Source organism: Sus scrofa, chromosome 3 (genome assembly GCF_054392235.1).
Source record: "Sus scrofa isolate SSC_HxYL_T2T_F1_AM1 chromosome 3, Sscrofa_HxYL_maternal_Yorkshire_Landrace_v2.0, whole genome shotgun sequence".
In the NCBI taxonomy this organism is placed as follows: domain Eukaryota; kingdom Metazoa; phylum Chordata; class Mammalia; order Artiodactyla; family Suidae; genus Sus; species Sus scrofa.
Genome location: NC_139385.1, coordinates 120,258,719 through 120,272,344, shown reverse-complemented (window position 1 = coordinate 120,272,344; position 13,626 = coordinate 120,258,719). Strand labels below are relative to the sequence as shown.

The following is a 13,626-nucleotide window of genomic DNA, read 5'->3' as shown; positions in this document are numbered from 1 at the left end:
CCTTCTCTTTAACAGGGAGGCTACACATCCTTCAATCTTCGAAGATGTCCTGACCCTCCAGTCCCTCAAACTCTCTATTTCATTTATTCCCTAATGTAGATGATAAGCTAAAGGCGGCAAAGTCCATTTCCAGCCACCCCTCTGCTCTCGCTTAGATGACTGGGCCCCTCACTTCGGAATAAGGGGAAGTTTCGCACTTACTGTTTCGTTCTCACCTGTGGGGCTTCAGAAGGATCCCCACTGCAGCATCCTGACCTATGCACAGGCGACAGGAGGGCGCGAGCCCCTCCTTGCCATGGTGTTTGTCTTGGGCCTCAAGCTCTCCATATATTCGTCCCATCCCATGTGACTAGATTTCTATCATTTTCCCTGCAAGCTGACCCGAAGTACCATCAGAGGAGGCTCCCTTGACTAGCAGATATATTATGGTTTAGTTTGAAGTTTGTGGACCAGGAATCAAGCAGACTGGTCATAAAGCCTCTCTCTCCCACTAAAGGGCTGTGGGACCCCAGACAAGTCAGTTACCCGCTCTAGGCTTCCATTTCTCAGCTCTTAAACAAAAAGCTTGAGCTTGATGGTTCCCAACGTCCTTCCAGCTCTAGGATACTAAGCTGGTCTAGAAGATTGCGCAAGGTCAGGGCCAGGCCAGTTCAAGGACAGAGATGATGGCAAAAATGCTTTGGGCAGTTCCTGACATTTCCATTCCCATGGTGGGCTGCTTTGTTTCAGGTGACAAGACTGTCATGGATCTGTCTCCTGCCTTGGGGACATGTACTCCCCCAGGCCAGGATAGAGACAGAACAAAAGGGCAGATCCCTGGGCCTGGGGGTGCCCAGGGCGAAGTCAAACCTTGGCAAGTCAAGGAAGCTGTGTGTTCCAAATAGCCTTGTCCCAGGATCTAAAATAGGCAGCAAAGGGAATGGTTTCCAGGCTCCCCCTCCACTAAAGATAAAAATGTCATGGGCTCAGGGATGTTCCCAGCTGTAAATCAATCAGCCGGGACTATTTCTGTCCTTATCCTTTGCCCAGGGTTCCTCCTACGACCTCCATCCATCCTGCCCTCCCTGTCCTGGCTTCCCTGCCACCTTGGCTGGAGTGGGATGAAGTTCACGAGCTGCCCTCTGACCACAGTCCATGGCTTGGCCCGACCCCTGAGAGAATCCGAACCTGCCTCTGGGCAAACAGATAGGCATTCGGGGGCCTCCTCCAACCTCTGGGAGCATGGGTAGCATGGGAGCATTCTGACAGGCAGAGCAACTCTTGTTTTACACAAGGTGCCCCCACCCGCATGGCTTAGTCGCAGCCCGTTTTCCAGGAGTAAAGGTTTGTGAGCAGCCCCGCGGCACAGCTGTGGGTAGGGTTTCTCCTTCGTGTGGTTATGGAGATTAAAGCACTACCTCTCAAGGCCACTGGGATGATTAAATGAAACTCCATCAGTAAAGTATAAAAATTGGCACCTGGCAAGGTGCAGATACAAGGGTAAGACTTGCCTTCCCCTGCTAGTCACTCACCTGGAACTCAGGCTCCCGTGGCGGACCCACGTCTTCAGAAAGCTCTTTTGAGATTTTTATCAGTCTGAAACCCTAAGTCAACTTCAAATCTGGCTTTTGAAGAGGCCTTTGAAGACACTTGGTCTACTCAGACACTAACCCACAGCAGATGGGAGACTCTGGCGACTCTGGTCTCAGGTCCAGTCTTCTACTGCCCTCTGCAGGTTGTAGTGCAATACTGCAGGCAGTGCTGGCATCCTTCAGGCGACACCGAGACCAAGGTCATTGCTTTATAAAGTTGAAGCATTTTGCAGATGAAGACAGCAAGGCAAGGCCAAGTGTCTGAAAAGGGCAATCCCTCGGAACACCATGGTGATTTATAGCTCACAAAGCACTTGCTTGTTAGATTTTCACGACCACTCTGCCTTGCCTCTGTTCCTAAGCTCAGGAGGGAATTCACACTCATTGGTCAGCCCTGACAGCCTCACTAATAGCAGGTCTCAGGTTCAGGCCATACCCTGGAACATTCCAGAAAATCAATGAAACGGACCTGTGCAATCTCAATGCAAATATGGGTTTTATTTCTGAAGCTCTTCACTTTTAATCATGCTGTAAAATAGCCTAGAATATTCCGAGGCAAGAAATTTTGTAAGAAAATGAGCACGTGCATGCATGTGGTGTGTGCACGTTCTCTAGCGATGAAGGCTGGTTAAGATATGGCAGATGTCAGCCTCTGCCGTGATTTTGATAATTAATAAGCATTTCTCACATGCCAACCAGATGACAGTTTCATTTACTGGTGACAACAAGCACCAGCTCAACAGCATGGTTTCCACTGTGCCCCTTCCATGGCCACAACCATGGACCCTGTCAGGCACACAACAAGGTCACACAACAAGAAGACACAGAACAAGGTCACACCGTCCACCCAGCACCAGGCAGTGATGAAATCACCTGCTGGAGCAAGCAGAGGGGGTGCTTGCTTTTCTCCTGTTCTCTTTTCCAACCTCAGGCACCTGGGGAGCGGGGGGTCCTCAGCCAAGTTGATAAAGCCCAGATATCACAGGATAGTAAGTGGCTGAGTCTCTGAGAACAGCAGATCCCTTATGTAACCAGTTTTCAGGTCATATATTTATAGACTTTTAGATCCGGAGAAGACCTTAGAGATTATACCAGTCCAATCCTTTCATTTTGCAGTAAAATGAAGCACAGAGAAGGGAAGTGACAGTCTAAGGTTACACAGATAGAGACATGGCTGGGATGAGAACTCAGGCTCCTTGACTGATTTTTCTCTGGCCCATCGGGACTTTGGGCAGCCTCATTTCCAGATGGAAACTACTGGCTTCAATTGAAGATTTTTTCTTTTTCCTTTTTTTTTTTTTTTTTTTTTTGCCCTTTAGGGCCATACCTGCGGTATATGGAGGTTCCCAGGCTAGGGGTCTAATCAGAGATACAGCTGCTGGCCTACGCCACAGCCACAGTGACGCCAGATCCGAGCTGCATGACCAACACCACAGCTCATGGCAACCTCGGATCCTTAACTCACTGAGCAGGGCCAGGGATTGAACCTGCAACCTCATGGTTCCTAGTCAGATTCGTTTCCACTGTGCCACGACAGGAACTCCAATTGAAGATTTTTAAACTTGGTCTTTTTTAACGCATGAAAGGAAGAGAAGAAACTAGCACACTGTAGGCAGTCAATGATGGGTTTGTTGGCTTTAGGTGCTATAGAACAATCTTACTTTACACGGCTTAAAAAGACTACATCCAATTTGTTTCATTCTTTATTCTCTCCAGTGACGTGGTTAGTGGTTTGAATCTCACCCCCACTGTCCCATTGCAAGTCTGAGGGGGGGATCTGAGGTTATAACATGATGTTCACTGGTTTGAAAGAAAGTCCAGATTTAGAGTAACTTTGGTTTAAGCTTCTGGAGTTTTCTGGAGCTGGCTCCTCCTTGAAGGACAGACACCATCAGCCCTTGAGGTAATGAAGTCTGGTGAGTTGAGACACAGAACGCACACACCCTAAACCTATTGCAGACATGTGATTAAAACAGACATGAAATGATGCTAATTGCTGATTAGCTACTTGAGCCTAACAGTTCTTATAATGTCTATAAATCATATTTTCGATCAAAATCTTTGGGTGCAGTCAATGTTCTTCCAAAGCACTATCCTGATGAGTCACACCACATCCACCTGCACCTCTCACACATTCACGTTCTGCAGGACAAGTGCCATCGTCCATGGAATCCCCAGTGGAGCATAAGGAGACTCCAACGGGGGCTTCTTCTTCAGACCCTCAGAGACCAGGGTTTACAGTGTTCTGGTACTTCAGTGACACACTAGGAAGGAACAATGGAGAGCTTACTGCAGGGTTTCCCATAGATCGAGACATGGTGCCCCTCCCGCCACTGTCGACCACCCTTCCAAGACCAGACACCCTGCAGCCCCAACTACTGGGAGTGCCCCCAGAGCAGGACCCCTTAATTTCCTAGTCACTCGTTTATTTTTACTGAGCATGTTCCATGTGGCAGGCACTGTGACAGGCTCTAGACATGGGGATGACCAAACACAGAAGTGGTCCTTTCTCGCTGGCACTCACAGTCCATCAAAAGCACAAGTGGCTCATGAATCAGCTGCTCATGCAAATCCACCGCAGGGATCTTAAATCACTGCTGTGTTGTCATCAGAGCAAAGGGGCTTGGGTTCGAATCTATGCTTTGCATCTGGGCCTCAGAGGGAGAGGATCATCAAACCACTGAGTTCTGCATCAGCCAGTGTGCCAGGAGCTAACTCTGCAGCACCCCTCCCCTGGGGGAACGGGGTTCGGGTAATTGGTGGCACTGGGGCTGTGCTGCTGGGCTCCAGAAAGGCTGCTGCACAGCTGTGGGCATCCTTACTGCCTGCTCCCCGCCCCCGCACATGGGTCCATGTGGCGCTCCCCCTATAGCCAAAGCTGTAGGAACCTATCCACCTGCCTCACCTGCGGTATGGATGGCAGATGCACCTGCTCCGGGGGCTCTCCTGTTTCCTCCATCCCTGGAAGCACTGGGCTTCACGAGTACCCACTTCACCTCTAACCCCAAAACACCTGTCAAATTCCCTATCAAGTACCCAGGGGAAAAGCCAACATGGGAATCAGGAAGAACCCAGTTCTGCCAACTCAGCGAGCGTGCAGAAGCAATCAGAGAGCCCTGTGTGTGCGGGGCCCCCTTCCGCACGACCCCAGACTGCGCTAGCTCTGAGGCTCCTGCAGTGGCTAGCACTGTCCTAGCATGGTCTCCTTCTGCCAGGCATCGTCCACAAGTGTCACTCAGGGAATCACACAATGATTCCAGTGACCTGGACTTGTGGCTAAAATCCTGCTACATGCAGCTCCACCCCTGATCCCAGGAATAACTGGTCACCCCATAGTGCAAGCATCTGATTTCCTAAAAGGCTGCCGAGTCTTTGGAGCTCCTCTGCGACCCCAGTATCAGCTTGGCACGTGGTAATCACAGAACAAAGGTGGTCCATCTAATTCATTCATTCATTCCTTCCTCTTTTTTCCCTCTGTCTCCTTTCCTTAGTATCTCATACAACGTCTTCAGCAAAGAGCCTCAAAAATGCCAGTGATGGACACTAAAGATGAGGCTCTTTTGGAATTTATCCATCATCCTCATCTTTATGGAAAATAATGAAATCTGCAGGTAGACATATGCATCACACAGCCCCTTCCTCTCAGGAGGCCCAGCTGCAAGCTGCCACTCTAAGGGGTTTCTTGTTTTCTGGTCAGTTAGGGGGTGCCTCAGCTGCACGACAGGGGGGTGGCATGGACCCAAGACCTCCAGTTGAGAGAAAGCCTAATACCCACCCCCCCGCTTCCTTCCATAGCACTACCTTCCCCGGCCTCAGCCGGCCATGCCCCACCTCCCCCGACTGAGCAGGCATCATACCAGGGAGGTGAACTTGTCTACGCAGGCATTGCGGATCTTCTCTGGGGTGGCAGGGCTGTCCAGCCGGAAGAGCTCCTTGGTGTTATTGTCTGTGTGCTGCACTCGGGCTGCGCGGATGGCGTCCTTGATGGCAAAGAAGATGGACGCCCCCAGAAAGAGGGGTGGCTCCCCCACAGCCTGAGTGGACAGGGCAGAGACGCGGGGTCACCAGGACTGGTGATGCCCAGAACCCCGCCAGCACTAATGGCCACACCAGCAAGGCCGGACGGGAAGTCAAAATTAATCAGGGGCTTAAATCAATCAATTCAGTGAATGACTCAACCTTGTGGGCAGGTGTCTTTTAACTATAACTATGTGTTTTCTCTGATGTCACCAGGCAAATATAATGGACCATTAAAAGCTATATTAAATAATTACGTCTTGCAAACCAAACAAAAAAAAATCTGAACTTGGAGTTTCCTTGTGGTGCAGCAGGTTAAGGATCCAGCATTGTCACTGCAGTGGCTCAGGTTGCTGCTGCGGCGTGGGTTCAATCCCTGGCCTGGAAAATCCCACATGCTTTGGATGTGGCCAAAAATAATAATAATCTGAATTTTAATCATTTCAACACAGTAATAAGCCTAAGGGAATAATCTACCTGCAATTCTGTCACCAGCATTTACAGGCACCATAATTACACTTACAATTTGCTGAAAGACAGGCATCATGACAAACAGGAATGAAAACATTTTCCAGCAGAGGTTTCATCCCCTGCCAAATTATAGATTAGGGACTATGAACACCATTAGAGACACCTGTTTGTTTGTTTTGTTTGCTTATTTTTGTTTTTTTTCTTTTTACAGCCACACCCATGGCATATGGAAATTCCTGGACCAGGGGTCAAACTGGAGCGGCTGTTGTGACCTATGCCACAGCCACGGCAACACTGGATCCTTAACCCACTGAGCGAGGCCAGGGATCAAACCCTCATCCTCACAGAGACAACATCAGGTCCCTAACTCACTGAGCCACAACGGGAACACCATAGGGATGCTTGTTAAAAATGCAGGCTCCAGGGCCCAACCCCAGACCTACCCACAGAATCAAAATTTCTAAGGGTAGGCCCCATGGAGCTACATTTTTATCATGAGCCCCCAGAGGGCTGATGCATGCTAAAGTGTGAGAGCCAACAGCAAGGACCACAGAGTGTCCTAGGTCCTCCCACAGTGAAGCAGGAGATGAACGAGGGGTGTGTCAAATTGGTTACAAGCAATTACCTGTCTCCCTTCTTAGATCAACAACTATCTCAATCAGCTTGACAGATTTTCAACTATTTTCATACTTCTTTGGTAAGAGAGGAAGTGGAGGAGGATTACAGCCCTCCAGGCGTGCTGATCAAGCCTTAGGTCTAGCGGCCACTGTAGGAGGGAAGGCGTGTGCACAGAAGTGCTGCCCTGTGTGCTATGAATAGGCTGATCTCAGGGAATGACGGGGGGTGCTGTACCTGTGAGATCAGCTCTAGGACCAAGCATCGGGGATGCACACTGAGACCTGGGCACAGGTCAGGATCTGATCTGCAGGACTGAACTAAGAGATCCCTCTGGGTGCACCCAAAGAGCGGGCTTTGACCACACAGAGGTGGTGTCATCTTCAATCCAGTTCCCCTGTGTTTCCTGGCAGGACTGCCCACCCCTCCATCACCTCCTCCCAGGCTGGTGCCAAGCCCTCTTCTCTCTTCCATACAAGCCCCTGCAGAGCCATGGTGGTGGCTGAAACTTCTCGTCGCCACCCATGGCTTCCCAACTTGCAGACCGGAAGGCAGCACAGACCCAGGGCCACAATACCTTGGAGGCATAGATGGCCTTCTTGTTGGGGCAGTCACGGAGCAGGGACACTCTGAACTCGGTGGGGATGCTGCCGAAGGCAGGGATCTTGTAGGTGCTGGGGCCGCGGGTGTGCAGGATCCCGTCTGGGGAGTAGTGCAGCTCCTCCAGAGTGAAGAGGCCAAGGCCCTGGACAAATGCCCCTTCCACCTGCAGGGCAGACAGAGACAGAGGGTTTCAGCCCCGCCTGCACTGGAGCCTGGAGAAAAGCTGAAAAGCGCACCCCCTGCTTCCCTGGCTCCAGCCCTAGTTCCATATAACTGGCCTGGGCCTTTTCCAGGCCTTGGTGTCAGCAGAGCAAAGGAACAGACTCTGAAGTCAGTTTGGAACTTGACAGGCAATGACAGGTGTGTCTGCCATGAACACCTGCCTCGGGCAGGAGGAGTTGTTCCTTCCACACCACCACGGGGGGACAGCCACCCCAAGCTGAGACATGAGCTCGTGGGCTCATGGCAGCTGAGTGAGGCTCCTGTGTGCTGAGTGGGACCGTGTGCTTTGGGGAAGCCCCACAGGAGAGGACGGTCTTGGACAGTAGATCCAGGCTTTGCGAACACCCAGCCCCGCCCGCCCTCTGGGAGAAGGTGCCTCTGCTGCAGCTCACAGATCTTTGAAGGGCACCTGCCACGCTCTGCTGCCCACACTCTGCTCCCGTAGCCTCCCTGCACAGAATCGTGATGTGTGGCACCAGTGTGACTAAACGTGTATGTTCAGTGGGGAGGGGGGCGGGGGGGTGCTAAGCACCTCTGAGTCCGTGGCACTGAGCTCAGCGCCTGTCCAGAGGCAAAGATCCCCCCATGGTCGCTCAGTGAGTTAATAAAGAGGTAAATGATGAGGTTTCTGTATCCTCAGTCACTGTCCAGTTTTAAGAACTACAATGAACACACTCGGCCAGATGGTCAATACTTCAGTTCCTGATTCTTCCCTCTGTCTCTTCCTGCTCCGCCTGCTCTGCCCACTCTGCCCCACGTGCTCGTATTTTCCAAAAGTGACTTTCTTCAGGCATCCCTTTACTCCTCTTGCTGAAACTCATGTCTTTTGCCCCCAGAACCCTCCACCACCCCATGCTTAGTGGCATTTACCTCCCAGCTGTCCTCGGTGGAAGACGGGGAGGGGGCAAACTCCTCTGACCTGAGACCCCACTGCCTGCACACCAATCCCAAACTCAATCTCCATTCCACTGTGTGCTCCCAATTAATTATGCATATGTGTGTGTATGTGTGTGTGTGTGTGTGTGTGTGTGTGCGCACCCAAGGTTCCTACCATTCATCATCCTGTTTTCTGACCTCTGAACACCCTTCCCAAGGTCATCCACAGAGATTTGTCCTCTGCCCCAACAGGTGGGTAGGCACCCATCTACCTAAGTCCTCCTCTCAGGGAGACCCACTTGGCACCTTACTCAGACTTGATTAGAAATGACAGTGGACATGAGGCTGGGGACCCCAGAGGCAGCAGGACACACCATGGCCACGTCCATCACCACCCTGATCCCCCAGATTCTCACCTGTCCAATATCGATGGCGGGATTCAGACTGGAGCCAACATCCATGACAATGTCTGTGCGGAGGTTCTAGTGCAGAGAGCAAAATGAAAGCAGTTTTAGAATGGGCAGTGCGGAAGGACAGAAGGCTCTTGGTGACCCCAAGGTTACTAGGGGCCAACCTGAAGAGGACTTTAGCCAGCAGAGTGCTCCAGCCACACTCAGGCTGGAGTGGGTGCAAAGGGCAGGTCCTCAGGTGCCTGGGGCTGCGAACCTGAGTCTGGGTCGACCATGTAAGGAAGGGGTTGATGAATTATGTTCCAGGGGTTGAACCCAGCCTGTTCCCTGATTTTGTTGGGCCTGTAAACTAATAGTGGTTTTTGTATTTGACAAGGACTGACAAAAATACAAAAGACATGTTGTAGCACATGAAAACAACATGAAATTCACACTCAGTGTGCATCAATTACATTTTACTGGAACACATCCATGCTCATCTGGTTACACACATTCATGTCTGTTTTCACACTCTGAGAATAGAGTGAACAATTGAGGCAGAGTCTCTGTGGCCCAGAAAACCTAAACTATTTACTCTCTGGTCCTTTATAGAAAGTTTGCCAGGCCGTGATGTAAGGTATTATTTTCCCAACCAGAAAGTTCTTCCCTGTCAGCTCTTTGTACTGCAATGCAGATGTTTCTCTTCCCTTTTCCCCCTTAGTACGAAAGTTTTGCAACCTTCTTACCTTATGATCTCCTGTTAAGCAGTCAATCTCCACTTCAGAGCAAGCCACCCCATAGGTGAAGTAGTGGAAGGCATTCCCTGAGTTGGTCTCAAAGCTGTAGCCCAGGTTAGGTGTCCTGGGGGAGAAGAGAGAAAATACAGCACATATATTAAGATGAACATGTCCCCTGCTCCACCACACACACACAAAGAGCTTGTCCCATAAAATCTTAAGATCCCAAAGGTTTTATTTTTTATTCAGCTGTTCTTCAAAAAAGTCCACGAGTTTTGAACATTTTGAATCTGATCATGAACCCAGGCATTCTGGAGCATTTTGTCTCGTCTCTACTCTATTTTGCCAACAGCCACTTATATGAACCCTCTTTAGAGCTGAGCAGTGTCGAGTCCCAACAGGCTGGCCTTTCCATGGTAGAAATGGAGGTGACAGACTGGTCCGATTCATGGAGGACATGAGTCACACTCCAAGGGATCTACCAAGGTCTCAGAACCAAAGGTTCTACCCATGCTGGCTCCTGGGCTCTTCATAACAAGTTCACCTGCTCATGGGGCTGTGCACCTTTCTCAGGGTGAAAGGTAACAGAGTCAGCACCTCATGCCAGCCTTGGTGCATCCTGAAGCAGCCACCTGCCTGGTATTCCTCCTCCTCCTCCTCTGACCCCCTTCTAAGTTTCGACAGATGATTTGAGGGGAGTGTTATTAACAAAAGCAGATACCCGTTTTATACTTTTTCCTTTTCAATTCTGAACATTTTTATACAATTCTAATTGTGCATAATTCACACATATGAATGTGTGTCTGTGTATTCTCATACCCAGCATTTACAGTGCTCTGTATCTATGTGATTCTATTCATCACACAGCATTAATAATGTGAGCTGATATGATCAGAATCTACATGAAAACCAAACCAATAAACATAGGGCTGAGGGAAAAAGACTTCTCCCCAGGAGAAACATCACCTTCCCTGACCTCTGTGCTATCTTCATTTGGTTGTTCCCTTTGTATAACCTCGGTTTTGCCAATTCCAAGAATGAAATAGGGGCTGATGAGAAAATCTGCACTAGTTTGTGTAGGTCAGATATTACATAACCCGTGGAAGTCTGGCGATGTTACTTTGCCCAATATATATTCATATAATTTGTCTTCATAAATTAACACAAGACTTTTGAAAGCAAACATTGAACTATTTTCTAAATCCACTGACCCGGGAAGAAGAGGTCCTTGTTAAATTTCCCAGAGAAAGTTAAAACATGACAACTGCCAGTAAATACAATCATATCTTTTTACAGCTTCTAAATCAGGTGGGCAGGGTCTCTGCTACCGAATTTTAAAGTTACAGAAGATGTGCATTCTTTTCTAAATCTCACTGTAAGTTCCAACGAGTTCTGCATTTTGTAACAAGACCACCTGCTCCAAAGCCTCCCCTCATTCTTTTAAAGGAAAGCCTCCCTAAAGAAACCGGATGCACACCACAAAGTAAGAGGGGAATAACTCACGACACCAGACACGCCTGGCTTTTGCAAGAGGACACTGGCGAGGAATGGCTGGTCAAGGTCCCACCGTGTCATAAATGAGGAGACAGGCTCGGAGGGAACCACTGATTCCCCCAAGTAAACTGTAAGACCAGAACTAGAACAGAGGTCTTCTGATGGGTCAGCTCATGCTTCTGGCACATGGTTTGGTAAGTCTGTGTATTTCAGAGCATCTTTAAACTGAAATTAGTGGAACCCCATTGAGGAGATGAGAGTTTCCATGGAACTGCTCTCCTCTGGCCACAGCTGGAGAGTTCAGTGCTGGAGGGGCTTCTGAGGTTAGGATGACAACATACATAAGGTGGGTGAGATGAGCGCCATACTTACTTATAAAACCCAGTAGCAGACAAGCTCACTCTATCATGGTAGGCAGCCGTGACCTGAGGAGGGGAAACAGCCGTGAGGAAGGGGAAGCAGGGGTTCCAGAAACCCTGACCCAGCACTAAGCCGTCACAAGTTCATCCTCTTCCTCTGGAAGTTCATCTCCTCTTTTCACTAGTGACTCTCACTTCCACGCCTTCTCTCACCTTCTCACTACCCCCCCTGCCCGCCCCACACTAGGTCCCTTCGCAAGTCGCCTCTCCACCTGCTGTGCAGCCCAGCCCAGTCAGAGCCATCATCTTAATACACCGCACTATCCATGTCACTCCCCTACTCCAGAGCTTTTGATGACTCCCTACTGCCTGTAGAGCAATAAAGCCTGATGTTAAGGACCCCAGTCGTCCCTCTGGCTTTATGTAATACACACCACTGCTACTCTAGCCAAACTCAAGTGTGACCTCTCCCCATCCCCTCCACGTCGCCACACATTAGACCTTCATTTATGTGCCTCTTCTGCCGTATTTGTCCAAGTCCTTCTCTCCCCTCAACAACCAGCTTAAGCTCACGTCTTCATCCACTTGTCCTGTGATCACATCCTACTCTGGTCATTTACCGGCAACTCTTCCATTGCTCCTTTGATAACTTAACATGTTAGCGTTGTGATCTTATATTTTCCTAGTAATAAAGCTATCCATCTTTCCATCAATTCTATCTCTTTAGCTACAGAGTCGCTTTCTTTTCTTTCTTTCTCCCTCCCTTCCTTCTCTCTCTCGTTCTCTCTGTTTTTTAGGCACAGCACCAAGATTTAATTTGTTGTTGATATTTTTTGTATCGTGATCACTGTCAATTACCAAGCACTTCACTATGTAATGGACACTCTTGAGTACTCAGCATACACTACCTCACTTAACATTCAGTACAACCCAGTAAGATCAGTGCTATATTAGCTTCATTTTACAGAAGAGAAAACTAAGGTTTGGAGAATTTCTCTAGGATCCTTGCCATATGCACACGGTATCCAGTATATACACAGATAGTAGTGGTGGCAGTAAGGGCTTGTTTTTCAGAACAGCACGGACCCTAAAGAGGTTTGATGCCTGTCAGCTCCTGATTACGCCCTTCTGACAACGGCCTTTCAGGTGTTTATCTACTTATAGGGAACACTAGACTACATGGCCAGCAGCTGGGGACAAAGCCCACGTCAACAGACTCACAAATTCATGCTAAAATCCAAACTGCCAAAGTCAACCCCCCATCACGTGGTATCTATGAATGCGGGCTGGGGGGCAGAGGTTGTATGAGGTTCAGTAAGATGAGTGGGTCTGAGAGAAACAGCTTATTTTCGCTGAATCTCTTGAGGGAGGCTTGTACCATCTGAGCTGGTATGCGTTCCTACTGTATCCGCGCCTTTCATTCCAGCATTAGGGGAGGTGAAGCTGGGCCGCCACTGCTACTTCTGCCTGTAGGGGGAGCCAAAGTCCCCCGCCGGAGAGAGATTTCCTAGCAGCTTCCCTCCGAGGGTTCCTCACACAGGCCTCTGAACCAGAAGTCAGAACTGGGCTCATTCTCATTACCAGTGCCTGTGGTGTCTCTCCTAAAATCACAGGGACGGAAGAAACTCTTGCGTTAACGTCTTTTTCCTGCTTCCTCCCAGACAGTCTCAGGGGACACAGACCCAGAGCTGGGTTGGGGGCAGGGGGGCGGCTCCCAGGGCAGTCCTCCAGGAGACCGAGGTTCATTAAGACTGCAAACGAGGAGTTCCTGTCATGGCGCAGTGGTTAACGAATCCGACTAGGAACCATGAGGTTGAGGGTTCGGTCCCTGCCCTTGCTCAGTGGGTTAAGGATCCGGCGTTGCCGTGAGCTGTGGTGTAGGTTGCAGACGGGGCTCGGATCCTGCGTTGCTGTGGCTCTGGTGTAGGCCGGTGGCTACAGCTCCGATTCAACCCCTAGCCTGGGAACCTCCATATGGCGCGAGAGCGGCCGAGAAATGGCAAAAAGACAAAAAAAAAAAAAAAGACTGCAAACGAGAGGGGTGCAGGACTAGCCCCAAGTGACCAAGACTTCTCGTGACCCATGTTCAGCAGTCACCCCATCTTCTGAGGCCAGGGCAGCTGAACCCCCAATTCCCACAGGGCTGTCAAGATCCTGGATCAAAAATTCTCCTGAGTGACTTCCCGCCAATACAAAAACTGTAGAGAAGGGGCTGGGCAAAGCTGAGCGTTTGCTTGTCTTGTGAAAGTGCACAGAGCACCCCAGCTCTGCC

The 13,626-nt window shown here is 49.8% G+C and overlaps 1 protein-coding gene across 8 annotated transcripts in view; it reads right to left on the bottom strand.

The window, feature by feature from the left end:
• Positions 1 to 3,261: 3,261 nt before the first annotated feature.
• The window catches only part of XDH (xanthine dehydrogenase), a 125,130-nt gene continuing 114,765 nt past the window's right edge, over positions 3,262 to 13,626 (bottom strand). For 7 of the 8 annotated variants that reach the window (XM_085015594.1, XM_085015599.1, XM_085015597.1 and 4 more), the window contains 6 exons: positions 11,368 to 11,420; positions 9,511 to 9,625; positions 8,792 to 8,857; positions 7,252 to 7,440; positions 5,429 to 5,605; positions 3,262 to 3,835 (listed from right to left, as the gene is read on the bottom strand). In XM_085015594.1, the coding sequence (XP_084871720.1) occupies positions 3,785 to 3,835; positions 5,429 to 5,605; positions 7,252 to 7,440; positions 8,792 to 8,857; positions 9,511 to 9,625; positions 11,368 to 11,420 (651 nt within the window). In that variant the 3' untranslated portion in view covers positions 3,262 to 3,784. 8 annotated transcript variants of the gene reach the window in all.